General features: G+C 34.8%; 1 protein-coding gene across 2 annotated transcripts in view; it reads right to left on the bottom strand.

Moving 5' to 3' along the window:
* The window catches only part of LOC115216422, a 128,237-nt gene that overhangs the window by 69,461 nt on the left and 35,631 nt on the right, over window positions 1-23,145 (bottom strand). For both annotated transcript variants that reach the window (XM_029785758.2, XM_029785748.2), the window contains exons 3-6: window positions 20,846-21,099; window positions 12,449-12,675; window positions 10,462-10,664; window positions 9,391-9,471 (exon numbers count right to left, since the gene is read on the bottom strand). In XM_029785758.2, the coding sequence (XP_029641618.1) occupies window positions 9,391-9,471; window positions 10,462-10,664; window positions 12,449-12,675; window positions 20,846-21,099 (765 nt within the window). The remainder of the gene's footprint in view (window positions 1-9,390; window positions 9,472-10,461; window positions 10,665-12,448; window positions 12,676-20,845; window positions 21,100-23,145) is intronic.

The raw sequence follows: 23,145 nt of genomic DNA on the forward strand, positions 1-23,145 counted from the left end.
ATAAAACACAAAATCGACCTTGGTGGTTTTTGAACACAGTATGGAAAGATGGATGAAATGTTGCTAAGCATTTCATCTGGGATGCTAATGATTCTACCAGCTCACCTTCTTAACATTGAATAATAATATTGATGCCACTTTGAAAATCTTGTAGTTTTTTCTTTGTTGCAAGTCAGTTAATTCATCAAGTATGATGAGCAGTAAATAAGAGATTCATTAACAAAAAATTAAATAGTATAATTAAAAATATAAATAAAAATACTATGTACAGTTTCTTCCACGGTAGCACCAAATTATTTACAATAAGAGGAGAAATTTTATACAATGCCAACCATACCCCGTCCTGACTGGCTCCTGTGCTGGTAGTACGTGAAAAACACCATCTGAACATGGCTGATGCCAGTGCTGCCCGACTGGCTCTCACGTTACTGGCATGTAAAAACACCCTTATGCTCTTGGAGTGGTTGGTGTTAGGAAGGGCATCCAGCTGTAGAAACACTGCCAGATCAAATTGGAGCCTGGTGCAGCCTCCTGGCTTGCCTCCCCAGTCAAACCGTCCAGCTCATGCCAGCATGGGAAACAGACGTATGATAATGATGCTCCAGCATGTAAAATTTAGATGTTACATGTTCTAGAACAGTATTACACAAGGTGGACCGAGACAATATTTTGGTGAGGCATGAGTTACTTCAGAATGATGAATAAGCAAAAAGTGATTAAATCTTGCAGTAAAGTTTTAACTGAAGTTTCTTTGGTATATTTGCATTTGTTATATATACAAAATCTGTCCATTTATGGTGGGGCACGTTTTCTCTCTTTTTTGTGGGGGTGGGTGGGATAAATTGAAGTGGAGCTTGGGACAAAAGTGGTTGAGAAACTTTACATACAGTCTGCTTGATTATTTGAATAGCAATCATAAGGTTGATTTGTGTAAATAGTGTAAATTAGTGTATCAATTTACACTATTACCAAAGTAATAAAGAATCAGGTTTAATGATAGCTAGAGAATGAGGTTGGCAGAAGAGCAAAGAGAGATGGACATGTTTAATTTCAACAAAAGATATGAATGATATCTGTGAATCTGATGCTGTGTTCTGTTATCTGCTTGAAGACAACACGAAAAAATATCCCAAGAGTATGAAACCATGTGAAAAGTAATATTTAGATCTAGTTACTAGACATGATATAATTGGCTTATAAGATTCCTCGGCATTTTCTCAAAGATTTATATTTGAAAAAATGCTTATTGATATCAACTATGTGGAAAACATGGCAAAACTAATTAACAAGTTTTCAAGCAGAGATATTTAATAACTATGATGTTATTAACCCAACATTTATGACTAACAATGCAATTTCATCTCATTATTTAGTACAATGATTTCATGTCAGCAGATACCACCATACAAACAAGACACTATTTCCTTCTACTTAATATTTCTAAACATTTAATTAAAAACAATAATGGAATCATAAGCAAAAAACTGGATAGGCATGCATGTGAAATTGTGCACAAGCACATAAGCAAATACCTCAATATTTGAGAATCAAAATTTAGTTGGATATTCACTCACTCATTCATTCATTCCATCTAACCAGACACAAACATCAAGATATAAAACAGAATATATACACCACAACTACACTTCTCAGGTACCATTATAGAACATAGGGTTACAAAATAAAATAGGAGTCCATAACACCATTTTTTACCAGTTTATATCCCTTATAAAAAAAAAATCTATAAAAATCCTTCAAATACACATGGTACAGTTATCATGCAACATAATTTTATCAGATCAGAAGGAATGATAACGATATTTCAATGTGTCAGTCAAATAAAGAAAAGCTGTATTACAACACACTAGCCTGTATTAGTTGTTTAGAAACCAGAGAATGAATTGAGGGTAGAGTAAAAAAAAAAAAGGCTATCATTCAAATCAATACCATTATGTTCTCATTTCATATGAATTTAGTGAATGGCCGTACATTTAACTGAGTCAACAACAATGTACTACTACTTCCTATCTTCAAGTAGCAAGCTGAAATGTTCAAATTATTTTTTTTATGTAACACCCAAATCCTACACAAATCTTTTTATCATCTCTAGAAGACCCGAATCTTACGCTAGTGTGCTCATAGAGTTGACCACAGCAACTTAACAAGTACAACTAATTTATTTTGCTGACACAGAGGAGGATGAATATCAAAGTTAATCTCTTTGGAATTTGAAATGAAAGAATTGTTATGGTAAACTAGTTATATAAAGCATCTATACTTTTGGGTGCAGTTTAGGATGTTTGTAGCAGTAGCACCATCCCAGATATGGCAACAGTACACCATTGTGGGTCTTGTACTTTGTAGAAGATTAGAGTTAAAGTATTTCTGGCTCTAGAAAGGAAAGCTAGCCACTAGGATGTAATTTATTTATGGTTATTAACATAGGGGTCATTAGGAAGGAAAAAGAAAATCGAGGTTTGTGAAGCTTAGCATTTTTAACAACTTTGATCCGTTTCTTAGTAGAGCATCAAAGTGAAATATACATTAATATGTTAGCAAAGACAATTACTTGGTGCAGTTGATTTAACTTATCTTCCTGGAAGGATAGGAATAAAAAACAAAAGGAAGTTGATTCAGCAGAATTTGAACTTACAAAGTAGGGATGAAACAAACTAACTCATTACACTAGTATTTTCTTCTTTAATCAGAGTTACCTCTTGAAGGAAAAGATGAAAAGTTATATTACTGCTGTTTATTCCATTAAAGTAGAAGTGATGTGATGTAAAATCTAGCGTAAAAGAAGCAAGAATGATAAAACTAAACATTATATTGTCACTAACTCAGTAGTCTGTACAAACCTTGTCATTAATAATGGTTTCTTACTTAGATATGTCTCATATACTTATGTGTGTGAGTGTGTCAATGTGTAATATCTATAGCTTTCCTAAATGTATAGGAAAATAAGTGAAGTGATTCTTATTGAGAATAAAAAAAAAAGTTGGCTAATACAGCATTTACCGATAATTGTGGTATATATATATTTTAGTCAAGGTAATGATATATTCCACCAAGGCTCAACATATTTTCATAAATTAGTAGGTATATAATTTACTGAAGTGACCTAGAGAAGATTAAAAGTTTTTTAAAAAAAATCATATTATCAGGAACAGCAAGACTCTGGGCTAAATAAATATCTTAAAGAATTGGGTTAACTACTAGCACTGATTTATCAACTTAAAACTGATAATAACAATGACATGTCGACAAAAGAGACTCTGTGGTAGTGCAATCTGCTAAAGACACCGACCATGTTTCCCTTTGTCATATCTTATTGTCATCCAGTATGCACTGTGTTTGAGAGATAAAAACTGGATGATCACAGCTAAAAGTCCCATACCACAGATCATTGGTGAGTTGACAAACAACATAATAAAGATGATTTATTTTGACTTAAGTACAAGGTCAATTTCTGGGAATGGATTACACAGTTTACCAAACTGACAGCAGTATACTGGAGGTTATAAGACATCATGTTTCTTCCATTATGTACATGGCACAGTTGTAGTTGAAGAGTCAATGTACAGATTAAGAGACTTTCAATGTACAGATTAAGAGTCTTTCAAATGAGATGAGGATCCAAGACAACCTAGTCAAGATTGAACTCAAACCCATAGAGAAACAAATCATTTGGTCTAGTAATTTTGGCTAAAGAGGAATAATGAAGCAACAGGGAAAAAGGGAAGTAAAAGGAGAGAAGACAAGGGAAAGAGAAAAGGAAACGAGAGAGAGAGAGAAAGAGAGAGAGAGGGAAGCAGGGTGAATGAGGAGAGAAAAGACAGAAGAAAGAAGACAGAAAGGGAAAGACAAAAGAAAAGAGTGTAGTTGTAGTATCAGCAGCAGAAGTAGTAGTAGACACCAGATTAGCAGCAGCAATAGAAGTAGTAGTAGTCACAATATTAGCAGCAGCTGTAGTAGAAGTAGAGGTAGTCACCATATCAGCAGCAGCAGCAGCAGACAAAGAATATTAGTAAAGGAAATTAGCTCATGTTACTATCAATAGTCAAGTAGGGGAGATGAACTGTGTATGTAACCAAGTGTTGGGTGGTATTTGTATGTAAAGAGAAATACACTGCTAATATTTAATGAAGAAGTTACACTGACAATTCACTAAAACAGTACATTTGTTCATCATCATCATCAACAAAAACTACTACTACGTATGACACTATATATAATATCTATTGACTAGGCAGGTTGTAACATGCAGGTGCACATGATGTAGTAGGCGATAAGACATTACTTTCCATCTAGTATGTATTATATACAGAGTACTAGTTCACTGAAGTGAAAAGCTTGATTGACAAGAGCTTGCCTCAGAAGTTTAGTGCAATCATTAATGTCAATCAAATCCATGACAAAAAGAAGCAAATCAGAGATAGAATTAAAGACAAAGTAAGTTCAAAAAATGTCTGAACCAGGATCAAATTCGTAGCTGAAGACTTTGTTGTAAGATAGATGAGTAACCCAACCAAAATGAATATATATATATATAAAAAAAAAAAAAAAAGAAAATTCAGCAACACAGATGACTTTGAGATTCATGAAAATTTTCAACCAGGAAACAAAATTTGGAGCTAAAAAACTTGCAGTAATCCAATATTTGTAAAGCAGTAAAAACAACAGACTAATGCATTTAGTTAGCAAGACTGTATCTTAATATTCTGCTGAAATATTTGAAACTTTCTAGAACATTCAACTTAACAATAATAGTCTGATACTGACTGGCACATGACCTTTACAATACACATACAATAGAAAATAATTATAGCTGCCCACTTACATTAACATGGAATTAATTCCACAACTGATTAAACAAATAAGGGGAAAAACAAAATATGAACAATATGTATATATACATAATGTATGTGTGTGTGTGTGTGTGTGTATCTCTCTATCTATCTATCTATATGTATAGGTGCACAAGGGGCTTTGTGGTAAGAAGCTTGCTTCCCAACCACATGGTTCGAGGATCAGTCTCACTGTATGGCACCTTGGGCAAGTGTCTTCTACTATAGCCTCAGGCCGACCAAAGCCTTGTGAGTGGATTTGGTAGATGGAAACTGAAAGAATTCAGGGTACAAGTAGGGGTTCTCCAAGGACTGGTACTCAGCCTCCTTGTTCATCATAATCCTTCAAGCAATAACAGAGGAATTTAAGACAGGCTGCCCCTGGGAACTTCTCTATGTTGATGACCTTGCTCTTATAGAGAAGTTCCAGATATGAAAGCAAGGTCTAGAATTGAAAGGTCAGAGTTAACCTAGCAAAAACCAAAGTCTTAGGAAGTAGGAAGGCAGTCAAATCACAAATCCCTTCAGGTAGATGGCCCTGCTTGATCTGTAGAAAAGGCGTAGGTAGAAACTCCATAAAATGCACCCGATGTAAGCTTTGGACACATAAAAGATGCAGCAATATCAGAGGAAGGTTAACAGGGCAACTAGCTTTTATATGTGGAAGATGCACAGATATAATAAATGCTGAAAATGTGCAGAAAATAGACAAGGGGGCAAACTAGAGGTAGTACATAGCTTTAGCAGTGGGGGTTGATGCTCTGAGAGTGTAGCTGTGAGAATAAGATTAGGCTGGGCAAAGTTCAGAGAGCTCCTACCTCTGCTAGCAACAAAGGGTCTCTCTCTCAGAGTGAAAGGCAGATTGTATGATGCCTGTGTGCGAACAGCTATGCTACATGGCAGTGTAACATGGGCTGTGGCATGCGAGGACATGAAAGAAATGAAGCTAGTATTCTTTGCTGGATGTGCAATGTCAGTGTGTATGTTTGACAGAGTGTAAGCATCTTGAGAGAAAAGTTAGGCATAAGAGATATCAGATTTGGCATAAGAGAGACAACAGTGCTGGTATGGTCACATGATGCATATGGACGAGGATAGCTGTGTAAAGAAGTACTAATCTCTGACTGTGGAGGGAACCTGTGGTAGAAGTAGACCCAGGAAGACATGGGACGAAGTGGTGAAGCATGATCTTTGAACTTTGAGCCTCACAGAGACAATGACTAGTGACCAAGACATTTGGCAATATGTTGTGCTTGAGAAAACACATCAAGCCAAGTTAGATTGCAGTCATGGCCAATGCTGGTGTTACGTAACTGGCACCTGTCGGTGACACGTAAAGGGCACTTTTCAAGCATTGGGCCTCAAGGAGACAAAGTGGCTGAGTTCCTATCGAGTGTTGGGCCTCACAGAGGTAAAGTGGCTGAGTTGCTTTTGAGCATTGGGCTTCATAGAAGCGAAGTAGCTGAGTTCCTTTCAAGCATTGGGCCACATAAAGGTAATGACTAAGACCTTTGGCATTATGTCGTGCTTGAGATACAGACCCATCAAGCTAAGTTAAATCACAGTTGTGACAGATACTGGTGTTTCACAAATGGCATCCATGCCATTGGCATGTATAAGCACCAATTACACTCTTGGAATGGTTGGCATTAAGAAGGGCATCCAGCTGTAGAAATCATGCCAAATCATCCTGGGCAGTCCAGGAGACCATATCTCACTCATACCTCGATTCCTGACATGGATTCCATAGCTGGATGCCCTTCATATCATTAACTACTTACTTGAGGCAAGTAGTTGAGATGACAATGGTAAAATGATGGCTAGCCATACAGTAAACAGAGGGGTGTAACAGGTACCAATAGACCACAAACAATTCCTTGTTACTCAGGTACATGATGGGAGAGAGAGAAAGAATAAGGTGATAAAGATGGTAGAAGTTGAAACTGAATATGGATAAATCTAAAGTTCTCTTTCCTTACAGAAATGACATGATGCAAGAATAGAAGAGGGGATGATACAGAATAAGAGGCTACTGAATAGGCAAGAAGTGCAGCAAATAAAAACCTAGAAACCCCCCCACCCAAAAGGGGGGGGTGGAGAACTAAATTCAAATATTTATGACATATCCCATGCCAGCATAAAACTCAGATGCTAAAAGATGATGCTGATGATGGTGGTCCCAGCCTCTGTCACTACCAAAATTTTACTGTTTCACCATGCTTGAATGAGTGGTCTAATTCTTAGCATCATGTATCACTTATCATAATGGCCCTTTACCAGTTCCTTCATATGAGATGCAACATCATAAATCAGTCTTCTTCACTTTGTACCAAATATTCCTCTTACACAGGTCCTATTCACTGAGTGCTTGTCACTTCCTTACGCAACAGTCATGGCTTATACTTCTGTTGAATCTTTGTGTGTAGACACTCTTTCTCACACACTCTCCACTTTCAGCACCTTCTCATAGTATCACTTCCCTGCCTCTTTCTTTTTTACTGTTTTTAAAAGCAAATGTGTCATTATTCTCTAAAAACTTCTCAATAGTAAACTGTCTAGCTATAGGGAACACTTCTCACTTCTGATCCATACATCACAGAATATGTGCAAACCTCTTTTTCCCAGTATATACCTGAAGTATAACTTCTCTTCTAGCTATCTGGTATTTTTCTCTGCTGCCACATTCTTCCAGTCTTTCCAGGCCTGTCTCCCAGCTTTTATAGACTTAATGACTATTACACCACCAGCAAGTTGCTATGCATCCAGATGAAGCATTGTAGCAGCCACAAATGTAATCCTCAGCCCTCAGTATGTTTTATTGTACAAAATCCCAATTCTCCTGTATGCTGTAAGCCTCTGTTGCCTGACACTGGGTATCATATCATGCTGAAGCAAGCATGCATTACATATATATGAGAAGGCATATGGCTTAGTGGTTAAGATGTTGCACTCATGATTGCGAGATTGTGGGCTTGATTCCCAGACAGGACATTTCGTTGTGTTCTTGAGTAAAACTCAACTTCATTTCATGTTGCTCTGCAATCATTTCATCATCTGACATGTGGCACCTCTTGCACCTGTACAGGTAATGTTGATTTGATGGAGTAAGTGAGCTTATGTGTACACAAACATTTGATCACTATAAACAAATCATATGTTTGGTTGTTTGGCAAGAAATTGCTGAACCTTCTCACATCATCTAACAATGGGAGAGTCCATAATATAAGAACACAAGTTGCTAACTTTTACCTGTTTTTCAAGTAAGGGATTTCGTCATTTCACAAGTCACTGAAAGTATGATGTGAGCAGCAAATTTGTTGACAGAAGTGACAACAACAACACTACTTGTGGTGGGTAACTTACACAGAACACAACAGTAAACACACCCACACACAAGTTCTTTCAGCTTCCATCAACCAAATTCACTAACAAGCTTTACCAACATATTCAACTAACTAGTTGCATAATCTGTTAAATAATTGTTTTTTTTAACCATCAACTTGAAAGAAAAATATTTCAAGCTCAGAATAAATTTTAGTAGTTGATAGACTAACCATTAGCTTCTACAATTTTTTGCTAACAAGAAACAAATCTATTTACTTTGGGAGCAAAAAATTCTGGAGTCTCAGAACTGATAAATTCTTTGAAGGTATTTGAAGACTTCATTTTGCAGTAAGTTATTTATCATAGATATATAAAGTATAAAGATCTTTCCCAATAGGGCTGGTTTCTCGGTTTTTGTGGCACATATACACCCTTCTGAATGAGATGCCAGTTCTTTGTGGGATTATTCATTTTTGCCAGCTGAGTGGACTGAAGTTTTTTGCTCAAGGACACAACACATCACCTGGTCCAGGAACCGAAACCAAATCTTACGATCATGTGTCTAACACCCTAACCACTAAGTTATTTATCAAGATGCTTGGAAAACAATTAAGGTAGAGTTTTGCAGCACAGGTCATAAAAATTTAAGTTAACTGTGAGATATGTGATTCAGGGTTGACAGAGAGAAATTAGTAATTTCTGATTGGACAATGCTGGACATAAATGTCGCCGTTATTGGTACATTCTGTCAATTTTTAGGTAACTATTTCCTGCTGTAATGGTTTTGCCAGTATTTAAAAAATAGGAACACATGATTCTCCTTACCAACCACAAAACAGTGATTGTAATCTTCTTTTGATGTAGCTTCAGTTCCAAAAACTGCTTAGGTACCTGACCTCAAACCAGCTAGTACATGGAACATAGTTGGTTATCATATAAAGTTAACGCATAAATACACACACATATATATATATACACACAAACACATATACATATATGTATATATATATATATACACACACATACGCAAAAAAATATACATACACACACATTTTTCAATACACATTACAAAAATAAAAGTTCCTGGATAATGAACAATGCATATACAGTAAGCAAGTACATCAGAAGCAGAACATGAAATCTACTGAATATTAGGAATGGATGCCAATAAAATTTTGAGTCTTTCAACATATGAAAAAGAAAAAAATTTCCTACTCACATGGTTTTCAGTTTTTTCTACTGATATGATATCTGATTTAGGTCTCTTAATACTGTTTAACATGGGCTTAAAAGACAAACTCTGCAACAAATACATTATAAAGTGTCAGAGAAATTGAAACATGCTGTGAAATATGCTATTTTGAATTAGAAAAATTTAATTACATTTTGAAAATTAAAAGTGTCTTTCTAAAATAATCCAAGATGCAGAAAAGACATAAGGATATTGACCTTATAGAAGCATTAACTTCTATTTACAAATGGAGGATTAGAATTTTACGGTTAATTTCATTATGTTAAATGCAATGGTTCATTTCATAATGTGGAAGTAATAGCAAACGAAATCCAAAGACAAGTAATCATACCAAAACCACAAACTTTAATTATTCACTTTCATTGTTACATTCATATACTGTATAGAATTTTTAATAATTTTAATTGGCTGTTTTTTATGAAGCTGATTACACTGTCTGTACATTGATAAAATCCTATAAGGTGTTTATGCCTAGATCATTTTCTCCTATATTTACACTGATTTCAGAACATGGTTTAGCAGCCTTGTCAGGTAACCATCTCCACAGGTTTTAGACAGTTATATTGACCCCTGTACTTTTGGCAGGTGCTTATTTTATCTATGTCAAGGAATGAAATGCAAAGTTCAGCTTGGCATAAAAATATAGAGCTAATATAGCCTGGTTCTTATTCTACCAGGCTCTATTAGTCTAACTGCTAAGTTATGAAGACACAAACAAATCAACATTGGTTGTCAGGTATTGAAGGGGACAAACACAAAGACACTTGTTCAAGATGCCACACTGAGGGATTGAATCCAAAACAACATGGTCACAAAGTGAGCTTCTTAACCATACTGCCATATAGAGACAAAGAGTATTGGCAATGTATATGTACTGAATTTAATAATCTACTCAGTGGACTGGGACTCAATCTACCTCAACAAGAACTCTTAGCACTCAAAATTTTTTTATAAAACACAATATAATAAATTCTTTACAGGAATATAAAGAAAAAAATTATAAAAGCCAGAAAGGAAATAATATATATATATATTTACCAATATAAAAGTTACAAAGATTGTAAACGTCAAGATGGAAGGAATCATCATTTGTGATTGAGTTAAGTCAGTTTGGCTAAAAAACAGAACCAGCCCAAAAGTATAGAGGCCTCGGAGTATACTGTAGAACATAATAAACTGTTCAAATTTACTCAGTTTGATGGTAGTGTCTCGAGTTGGCCACCACACAAAATTGATCCCACCTAGAAAAATAAAAAGAAAACAAAAAAATTAGTAAAATTAATGTATACTACATAAATAATCTAACAGCACAGTCAGTTCAATTTTTTTACCAATGTTCTCCCATCTTCCCATATGTGTGTGTGTGTGTGTGTTTATATATGATGGACTCCCGGTCTAAGATGATGTGTGAGTGTTCAGCTTTTTTGCTGAATGACCCTGCACAAAAGATTTGTTTATAGTGATCAAATTCATGTGCTTTACATTAGCACACTCCTGCCATCAACGATGTCCGAACAGATGCACTATGTGCCACATGTCAGGTGTCAAAGAGATTGCAATGCACCACCTGGTCTAGGAATTGAAACCACGATCTCATGATCATATATATGTGTGTATAAACTACTAGCAACACACCACAAGCATATAACTTGGAGCGAAAACGAAATGTAAATCTTATAACTTTTGAAGCATGTTACATCACTTGATGAGGATCCCTGCACTGTGCATTGCATCTGATGTCATTATATCATCTCAAACCCACTAGGGAGTAGTGCAGAAGGAAGCTGAAATGATTGTTATGCTAAATAAAGCATCTAGTTACACTCTGACTTCCATATCAATCATTTAAAATATATATATATATGAGACGCCATGATAGATCGTTAGCCACTACACACATTTTTTTTCTCTCCTTGTTTTTTCTGTGTCCCTTTCTGTAGAAGAGCGTAGGCTCGAAACATAAAAGACTTTTTCTATTCCTGAGCGTTATACAAATACATCTGTTTGTTTTGTATACCACCTGTCTTCGTCTTTTGTTTTTTCGTAAACTCTCCCTAGATATATATATAGATATAGAAATAGGGGGAGAATTCACAAAAAAACAAAAGACGAAGATAGGTGGTGTAGACAACAAACAAATGTATTAGTTTAACGCTTGGGAAGTGAAAAAGTCTTTAATGTTTCGAGCCTACGCTCTTCCACAGAAAGAAACAAGGAGAGAAAATAAAGAATGTGTAGTGGCCAGCGATCTATCATGGCAAATATATAAATATATATATATAAAAGATGAAATATCTTTTTCAAAAATCTAATATTGTTGGTCATTGGGTACAAAATCCTTTATAGGTAAAGAAGGGCTCAGAACAATTGACTAAGCTCAAATATAGTGTATTTTAACATGTATAAGGAACCCCCTAATTTTGGGGGCTGAAAATATGGAAAAAAGTTTTGTAAGGGATTATAATACTATTCATGCATAAGAAACTCCCATATTTTTTAAACTTAATTTTTGACAAAAAAGGGTTCCTTATACATGTTAAAATATGGTATTATTTGGACTTATTTTATGCATTTAACAGTGATGAAAACCAAAATAAATCTTAAAAGGATTTGAACTAGGAAATGTGGAATCTAACTAGATAATATAAAGCATTTAATCCAGCTCACTTTTCTGTACAAATTGGAAGGTAGCCTTTTTTAGTTTATATCAGAAACTTACTTCAACTAACAGCAACAAAATTGATAAAACAGGCATTATTAACCCTTTAGCATTCAGATTATTCTGTCAAATATAATATTTATTCATCCATATTGTTTTAAGCTAATCATGCATTTTTTCGTAGCTTTAAGATTTCGATGATGTTATCACCTGTTTTTAGATTGACATTATAGGTTGGTGTGAGATACCAAATCTGGGCAGTTTTAACAGAAAACAGGTAGATTATTTGGGCCGGATATGGCCGGTTTAAACACTAAAGGGTTAAGTTATTGCCCCATGTCAGTGATAGCAATGATTTAAACCTACCAAGAGAAGTGTAGTTGATGCAGAGAAACAGACAGAAAAACACAATAATGCTGTTCCAACAATGAGCCTGTGTATCAACTGACAGTAGAAATAATAGAACCAGAGCCTCACAAACACAAGACACAGTCTTCAGTGACAAAGAGACAGCTCCTTTGGATGAGGTAAGTGATCTTCTTGAAAGATGAGCTTGAACATACTGTTTGATGCTGATTCCACAGAAGATTACTCTGAAATGGAAAAGAAAATATGTTGTTCAATTTAGAAATTAGTAAAAAGAAATACAAATAACAAAAGATAACAAAAGCTAAGAGACATTCATAGTTAATATTAGGTTGACACTCAAAGAAGAAAAAAAGTTTAGTGTCATAGACTTTTGTTGTATACAAGTCCAAGAGACCCTGGGAAAAGAAAGAAGGGAAGGAGCTTAAAAAAAAGAGATCCAGGGAAAAAATGCATAGTTCATGCATTAAGTTTATGCTATATAAAATTATGCATATGTGTATGTGTGTCATAAATATCTCACAGCATATCTGAGCTCCAATTTTGTATTGGACTTACAATACAACTTATTTATTCTCAGTGAGCTAAGGTGCTATTAACACACTCGAGTTTTGTCTAAAAGCAAGTCAGTACGCAGCATGGTTCAGTCAGGTTTCTAAGCTGAAAATAAGTGCTGCTTCCACTCTATAGTTGAATGAGTATTAATAAGTAGAGCATCCATCTGTGAAAATAATTGCTTTAATAATTTACATGCAAATTTTACAAAAATATTTTACTTGTGCTGGTAGGGAAAAATTAACTATAATATAAGAAAAAAAAATAACTATAATATAATAAAAGAAAGCAAATAAAAAGCAATTATCTTCCAGCCAAGGCTAATTAAAAAGAATTATCATAATTCAGAAAAAGAAACATTGTTTTTCTCCAATTTTTAATATGAATGTGATTTAATATATGACCATAAAATGAATATTTTAAAATCTATTTATAAATACAAGATATTTCCATAGAAACAAGCTAAAACAAAGGAAGTTCATCACAATAAGTTTAATTTTATCATTACTGTTTGTCAATGACATAACTAATCAAATTCTGATTGCATACTATTGTCTTTGAAGATGAGTGATACACTGGATAATATAGTTCTCAATACACAATGCCCAAAAGGACAAGATAGTCCTGGCCGGAATGGCCATTTCCTTGGACTCAGTATCCATTAGTCTCATCTATATACTAACTAAAGATGATTGACATTGATGAATGTCTCTGATCAAGTAATTAATTCACTTATGAGTTAATAATATACGAGTTAAAGTAGAAGCCATCAGTAATATTGTTAAATAAGGCAACTTTTGAGTACTAGTTAGATGCGATCAGTGTAGTAACTGAATCTCATTCAAGTTTCTTGACAAACTACAAAATAGGAACCATAAGAGGTTGGATCTGAATTTCAGGACAGAGTGGGCAAGAATACAAACAAAGCAACAGGGATTTAACAAGAACAATAGAAAGAAAGGCTAACAGTAAGCTAGTATAAATAATTGTGTGTGGGTATGCAAGGTATATCCTGTATACATTCAGATTGACAATATTGAAAGAGAAAGAGGATGTGTATATTGCATGACTGTAAATGCAGAAATGGCAGTGGCTATAATCACTCTGATTGAGATCTCTATTTTGAGTAATGTTGTTTATTTGTGTCCGTGTCACTAGAAATAATTTTGAAAGTGGGAAGAAAATTGTTGCATGTATATTTGAGTGAAAAGCAAGTGGATAGGTACAAGTAGGAAGGTTGTTGCAATATATTTATGCAGAGTAGATGTTTTAGTCATGTGAGGACCAATGTTGTACGTGACCTTTGTCTGCATGCCTATCCAGAGTGGCAAGATTGATATGGACAATACCCAGCTTGTCTGTTTCCAGACAATTGGTCCAAACGTTTGCAAGTGAACTTTGCTAAAAGGCGCTTAAAGACTACCAAATAATACAGCTATTTAAAAATAAAACAATTAAAGCAAAATATTGGGAAATAGTACTAGGCCTTAAGGTCATATCAGAGAGGGAGAAGAAGTAAAACGTTTATACTAGAAAAATTATGCATGTTTTTTTTTCAAAAATAATTTATAAATGCAAACTAAACTGCAGCATACTTCAATAAATGCTTTATATGGAAATAAAAGCTGTTAACTTAATTGCACTTCTATTTTTAAATTAGAATCAACAACAGCTTCATCAGTTTTGCATTTTTGCCTAAGTTGTATTGATTACATAAGCTCATAATACACAAGTCTCAACCAGGCATCATGTCTTTCTTGAGGTTCCATGTTCTGATATTTATCCTAGTTACTGCATTCCACCTAATACTAATTTTCATCTCTCTCTCTCTCTCTCTCTCATCTTAATATGCATCCCTAATCTATTTTTATTATACCCAAACCAGTGGTTTTGATTTTCAGTAGCTTGTATCTAATCTGTCTCATTCAAGACATTTCTAATAGAAATCATAAGTTATAAATAATCATTGTAGTCATGTTAGTTGTTTTACAACTATTTTTCTGAGCTACTAATACTGAAATTTTGCTCAGATTGCTTTTGTATAAGTCAACATTTTGCTAGGAGACAATATTAATCTAAGTGTTCTCCCTATAACTATCTCTTTAAATGTGAAGTGCAGATGCAAGCTAGTATCAACTATTAGGATATTTTTTTCAAGTGAAGTAGAAGTTTTACAACTGGATAAGCTTCTTCCTCTCAACTACTAATCACTCAAGTACAAAGTCAAATGATGCAATGCAATAAACAATCCGGAACTAGATAAATTCATCTAAACAGGGTTATGCTAATTAAAAATAATAACCTAATAATTGCAGCCAATGAAAATGAATTTATAATGTTTTGGTATTATCAAAGGTTCAAAATATATTGTTTTAACCATGTCATATTTTATCAACAAAGCAGCTGCCCTACTGATTAATAATCTCAGTTGGAAATTCTACAAGCCTAATATAGGCACAGATATGGCTGTGTGGTAAGAAGTTTGCATCCCAACCACATGATTCCAGGTTGAGTCCCACTGCATGGAACCTTGGGCAAGTGTCTTCTACTATAGTCCCAGGCTGACCAAAGCCTTGTGAGTGGATTTGGTAGCTAGAAACTGTGCCACCCACCCAATACCACTTGGTAACCAGTGCTGGTGTGTTTATGTCCCTGTAACTTATTGGTTCAGCAAAAGGAACTGGTAGCATAAGTACCAGGCTGATAAAAACTAAGTACTGGGGTCGATACATTCAACCCAAAATTCTTCAATGTGGTGCCCCAACATGGCCACAGTCTAATGACTTAAGCAAGTAAAAGATACAAGATAGCTTGCATTGGAATGAAAACACGGGGTATTTCCTGAATAGCATTGAATCCTTACAAGAAGCTAATGTTCTATTCATCATCATCATCATCATCATCATCATTTAACGTCCGCTTTCCATGCTAGCATGGGTTGGACGGTTCAACTGGGGTCTGGGGAGCCCGAAGGCTGCACCAGGCCAGTCAGATCTGGCAGTGTTTCTACAGCTGGATGCCCTTCCTAACGCCAACCACTCTGAGAGTGTAGTGGGTGATTTTATGTGCCACCGACACAGGTGCCAGACGAGGCTGGAGAACGGCCACGCTCGGATGGTGTTTTTTATGTGCCACTGACACAGGTGCCAGACGAGGCTGGCAGACGGCCACGATCGGATGGTGTTTGTTACGTGCCCACAGCACGGAGGCCAGTCGATGCAGTACTGGCTACGGCCACATTCGGATGGTTTTCTTGTGTGCCACCGGCACTGGTACCACAAAGATACAAATTCCATTGATGTTCATCTATTTTGATTTGTTTTGATTTTCACTTGCCTCAACAGGTCTTCACAAGTGTCACAAGAAGGAAGGTATGCACAGGTGGACTGACTACGTCCCAGGTAGGGGCCACGGGTTTACTAAGAATATACTACCCAATATAAAAAAAAATTTTAAAGTGCCTATTTGACTGATACGACTAAAGAACCTTCCAATCTCTTCTCTAGTGTAAAGTTTGACTCACTATTTCATTGTACTATAAAGGCTTCCAATGCTCATACATCACTCTGTACATTCACCATTTATTCACTCAAATATCCATAGTACCTTCTTATATTCCAGATTTTATACTAAATATTTTGCCAAATCTTGCCCAGAACAATACTTTTTTTCCAGGAACTCTCTGTGCCTATATATTCTTCCAACCACTATATTACTTCAGACTGAATGTTCACACCCAACCATCCAAGCCATCTCAATGAAGAGGTGAGAAGACAGAAACCTATCGGTACTATCCCTTCATTTATAAACTAAAAATAAAAATAAAAGCAAAATAAAACTTACTAAGCAGATTGAGTAAAAACAAACTAAGAAATAACAAACTGTGCATACGTGCAACGTTTTCATATGCGAATGTGTGTGTTCATATGTGAATGTATAAAAATGCAGCTAACATGTTTAGGCTATTGGGATTATAGCAAATAAAATAATTTTATGAATTGATTTATGGAACAAAATTAAATGCAGATGAAATATAAAAGTAACCTAGTTAGTAAAAAAAATAATCAATACAGAATATGACCAATATAAAATTCAGAATGAAAATACAGATAAAAATGAAATATGTATGTCACTGGAAGATGCGTAGGTTTAGAAAATAGTGTTTTATATAGAGTTTTGAGATCTGGTGATTATATTATTTTATAAATTTTTCTTTCCTTGAAATTTGTTGACAGTACATGAATATATACTAGATAACAAAAAAAAAAAAAAAATTAGACAAATTCAATATGAAAAGCTTACTTGAGAAATAAAAATACAAGGTATTTTGATTGCCATGATGGAAAACAACCATTAGAACCTGAACAATGGTCCCAGAGCAAAAGAGAACAAACTGACAACGTAGCAAATATATATTAGAAATTTTAATGAAATTTACTGATAAGATAATTTATTTTTTGTTTGTAGTGCAGTAGAACTGTATGCGATGGGTCAGACCAAAGTGACAAGATAAAATAATCCAAAAGTGATGTCATAGGGTAAAAATTAGAAAGGATGCCAAGTAACTAGATCAATTCATTATGTATTACTAATAACAGCTGTTGAATTTTTTCTAAATTTTTAGCTATGAATCTTATCACCTCATTAAAAAAAACAACAAACGTTTCAAACCAACAAGAAAGCTTCTATGTAATTCATCTGTGCAGCTCAGTATAAAAACAGTCAAATATGCTGTTGTTTAGGCTTAGGCCAGCATTGATCAAAGTCATTCCAGTTATGACTATCCTGAGCTTTGAGACTATATTTACCCAGTATATCTAGGACAACATTATCTAAAGTGTCATATTTTCCATTTTGAATGGAAGGAAGTGATCTGATGGTAGTTTAGCTATTATTTCTAGCTGCTGAAATTTTCATGTAGATCAACATGTATCTTTGAAGATTTTTAAGAATACTTAAGTAAAATTATGGTCAATTCTCAGTTATTAGGGCCTATAAATGAACCACTGTCATTGTGAATGGGATACATGAATGACATCTATGCCACAGGTAATTTGTCCTTGAAATTTGTGAAATATGTCTCATGAAGGTGATGACAAATGACCAAGTCTTCTGACAATTTGCTGTGCTTGAGAAGACACATCAAGCTAGGTGAAATTGTGATCATGGTCAGTGCCAGTGAGACATTAAAGGCACCAGTGCCAGTGACAGGTAAAAGGCCCTCATGCCGGTGACATGTAAAAAACACCCAGTACACTCTGTATACCATGCCAGCATAGAGAACAGATGTTAAATGATGATGATGATGATAAACAATCCTTTTTAACACAGACACAAGACCAGAAATTTGTGAAATAGGAGAGGTGGTAGTCAATTGAAATCAACCTAGTACCTGACTGGTACTTTATCAAGCTCTGGAAGAATGAAAGACAAAGTCAGCTTTAGCAGGATTTAAAAGTCAGAACATGACATGAAGTGGCTTAACTAAATACTGCAAGGAACTTTAGCCAAAGTTGTAACAATTCTGTGAATCCACCACAATAAAAATCATCATCATAATTTAACGCCCACTCATCTATGCTTGTAAGAGTTAGACAGAATTTGTTGAGGCAGATCTTCTGCAGCTGGATGCTCTTCCGATTGCCAACCCTCACCTGTGTCCAAGCAAGATAATAATTTCCCCATGGCTAGACATGTTTTTTATGGAAGACTGGAAACGAATACCCTCACTTGTATGACAATGATATCCACTTACAACCATCACACGGTGTCTAAACACGGTTACACATAAACAAATGTATATGCATATACATGTATATATATATATATATGTGTGTGTGTGCGTGTATGATGAGCTTCTTTCAGTGTTTGTCTACCAAATCCATTCACAAGGCTTTAGATGGCCCAAGGTGCTGCACAGTGGGACTGAACACAAGACCACATGGTTGGTTAATTAAAATTCCATATTCATTAAGCTATTAACTTATATCACTTTGACACTGGTATGATTTGAGTGCCTTCCATCAACAGTTTAACTATGAATAGAAGGCACTCAAATGATATCAGTATGATGCTATAAAATGTAACAAGTGATTGCCAAGAAGATATGACTGCATTGTGTTTTCAAAAATAATACTGTGATAAGATAAATAATTGAATTAATCACAAGAACTGCAACAGAATATGTTCTACATATCTTCAACTTCGAAACTGCTGTTAACAATAACAAGTGCTGAGTTTGGGATATCAAATCAAATTCCTTATTTATATTTCTTTAGCAAGTGAATCTGATTCCAAATTATGTGTAGAAACTCAAAGAATTTATCTTTTATCGTTTACTTGTTTCAATCATTTGACTGCTGCCATGCTGGGGTACTGCCTCGAAGAGTTTTAGTGAAACAAATTGACCCCGGGACATAAACACACCAACACCAGTTGTCAAGTGACGGTGTTAGACAATCACAAAGACACATGCACACATAGATATATACATGCATATATATATATATATATATATATATAAACACATACACACATATATGATGGGTCTTTCAGTTTCTCTCCATCAAATCCACTCACAAGGCTTTGGTTGACCCAAGACTATAGTAAAAAGCACTTGCCCAAGGTATCATACAGTAAGACTGAACCCGAAACCATGTGGTTGGGAACCAAGCTTCTTGCTACATAGTCATGATGTGTCAATAGTATCACAATAGAATTTATATTAGCTATTTAAAACCTATATTGTTATATTCAGTCTTTATTTGCTAAGAAGTTCTTAATATGATAAGAGGATTGCTTATTTTTTCTGTGCTTCTTAATCTTTCCTTATTCACACCCTCTCACACTTTCCCAAAAGCTAACAATCTCTTTTCAACATATCATATTTTTAATTATTCATAACAACAGAGAAAAGTACCCATGACTTTTGTGAATATTTCAAGACTAATGCAATTGATGCTTAATTTGAACTGCTATTAGCTGATGATTACAAGAAGGAATGAAAAAAGGGAGAAAAAAGTAAATGTATGGGAAGGGAATTCTATTGAGCTGCATTTCTGGGGAAGAATGACTGGGCATATTGCTTAGTGTAGAATCTAGGGTGAGAAATAGTAGAAATAGCTTGAGGAGGAGAGACAACTGATCTTGATGTAATCTTAGAAAGTCAAACTGTAGAAGATTAGAGGACACCATAGTGATGTTAGAAGTAGCAGAGTGAAGAAGCTCTTGAGTCAGTGGTTGTAGAGCACTGGTAAGAGAATTGCTGCCTATTAACCAAATAGACTTCAATGTGGTGATCTAGAATATTTATTTGTGTAGTAGCAGCACCTTCCTAGATATCTAAACAATATTCCAATGTTTGTCTTACTTAAGTACTGTAGAGCAGTTGAGCAGGATTGAGGTAGTGTTTGCCTCTAAATAAGAATCCCAGTCTTTTGAATGCAGTTTTAGCAATGACATATATTGGAAGCTGCTTATAGAGATCATTTGGGACAAAGCCAATAAGCTGATAATGTTAAGCAAATAAAGAGTTTGGAATCTATTCATTTTTATAACAACAATTAGTTGACAACATTATTAGTGATAATAATAAACAGCTTTCATGATATGTATGTGAAATCAGTATGAAAAATCATCAGAGGTCATTACCGTTTGGTTACAATAGTTTCAAGTGTATGAGAATGTTAAAAGTAAGGACCTGAGAACTAATATCATAACTATGATTTAATATAATTTCATCCACTCTTATAGATTCTGCTTAAAGCCAAGATCATCCCCCCCACCCCACGGGCATTCAAACACTGCAAAAATGACAATGAAAACACTTATTTACATACTTACCCTAAAATTGCTGGCAGTTGGAACAGTTGCAGACTGAAATAGATGAGGCAAACCAGAACGGCAATGACTGCAAATTCTAAGAAGTAAATAGTTGACGGTCTGCAGACATTGCCAACAATGGATGCTAAGCAGCTAAGTAAAAGACCAGTAGCTGTTCCTTCAACTCCAACAGCTAGCAGACACTCAACAATGTTTCCTAAAGAGCTTGGTCTCAGGACTGTGGTGTATGTATTACCCATGAAATGGTAAAGAATCTGCAAGAAAAAAAAAACATTGTTTACTATTTTAGCTAATCATATTAGAAAATAAAGCAACACTGCTGGCATATTCTTAATTAAAGATCTTTCAAAGAAAATATATTATTGAGTAAAAGCCACATACCACTTACATACTTCAATATATATAAAAAAAAAAATGAAAACAATTATAGAACAATAATGAAATAATAATATATGCTGAAGTAAAGAAAGTAGTATTCACAATACATCAGACAGCTTATAAGAATTTGGTTAAATGAATTCAAATTGTTATATTTGGGTCACAAATTAAATTTCCATAGTGATTAGCTATACATTACATGATCGCATTAGTCTTAATCTGGTGCTTAAATTCTACAATTACAGGCGGTTTTTTTTTTAATATATTGATCTTTTTCTAGTTTTAACCTTTTAAATATTCAGGTAAGTCAATAAATTCAAATTTTTATTCTCATATACAATTCAAAATAACATAAATGGAATCAAATATTACTAAATTGAAAATCAAAGACATTAATTCTACTCCATTATATTCAATTGCTTGTTATGATTCATGTGATGTAAATAAAATTGAACAGATCTCATTATTACACTGATGCATTCATCATCATCATCATAATATTTCTAAATGTATTTCTATATTTTATTTTTATAAGGAAATAATTAATAAGGTATAATATATATATATAAGTTGTGTAAGAGTGGATGTCTGATGCGCCATGAGTGTAAAGGTCACAGTTACTCATGAAATGCGATTTCAGAAATAAATAATGGCTGAACTTAAGAGTTGTCGACATTAATATAATCTGTAGTGCTTCAAAACATTAAAATATATGGTGAGATGGGCTGACCATTTTGAAATTACTGATGTTAAACAATTGACATAGGTAAAATAACTGTTATCAACACAATTGCACTTCAGGAATATGTTGCTATGAGGTTAACAGATATCTGTGCGACTGTTTCTCTGTGTACTTATATCCTCTATTTGAGCACTCAGAAAGCATACCTATTAATTTGAGTCATCCTGATGAAAACTCCTCATATCCTCTCTTTCCCTCTCTCTCTATATATATAAATACACACACACACACACACACACAAGAAGAGAGAGAGACAGATATACACAGAGAAACAGTCGCACAGATATCTGTTAACCTCATAGCAACATATTCCTAAAGTGCAATTGTGTTGATAACAGTTATTTACCTATGTCAATAGTTTAACATCAGTAATTTCAAAATGGTCAGCCCATCTCACCATATATTTTAATGTTTTGAAGCACTACAGATTATATTAATGTCGACAACTCTTAAGTTCAGCCATTATTTATTTCTGAAATCGCATTTCATGAGTAACTGTGACCTTTACACTCATGGCGCATCAGACATCCACTCTTCAACCTTACACAACTTTTACAGTTGTAGTCTACTTCCCCATTCCCTCATCTCCTGCTTTCCATACAATCTTGCAAACAACCCACTTACCTGCTTCTGTTCACCATGTGCATTGAGGGGCCACTTGGGCAACACATTGCCACTATTTATCTCTTTACAGCCCTACTTACCATTTCTTTCCTTCTAGCAAATGCGAGTAGCCATACAACACCTCTACAAGAATCTGTTCTAACTGCTAAACCCCAACCCCCATGGCCACCACTACCTACCAGGAATCTGTAGACTTGCGAGCTGCATGATGACATGAAAAAAAAAGCACCAAGTACATGCTGTAAAGTAGTTGGCATTAAGAAGGACATCCAACTATAAAAACCATGCCAAAGCAGACACTGGAGCACAATGCAGTCCTTGGACCTACTCAGACCCTTTCAAACCATCAAGCCCATGCCAGTATGGAACATGTGCATTAAATAATGATAATGATGATGACACAGTGACCATGACAATAATTTGAAAGGTAATCAAGAGTTACTTAAGCTGGTGTCAGAGCAGTAGCGTAGCTAATAGGGGAGTAACCATTCCCCCACCCTTGTGAGCACATTTTTCAAACTGGCACCTTTTCAACAATTTAAAAAAATATTGTATG

The sequence above is a fragment of the Octopus sinensis genome, linkage group LG1 (assembly GCF_006345805.1).
Source record: "Octopus sinensis linkage group LG1, ASM634580v1, whole genome shotgun sequence".
NCBI classification, from domain to species: Eukaryota; Metazoa; Mollusca; class Cephalopoda; order Octopoda; family Octopodidae; genus Octopus; species Octopus sinensis.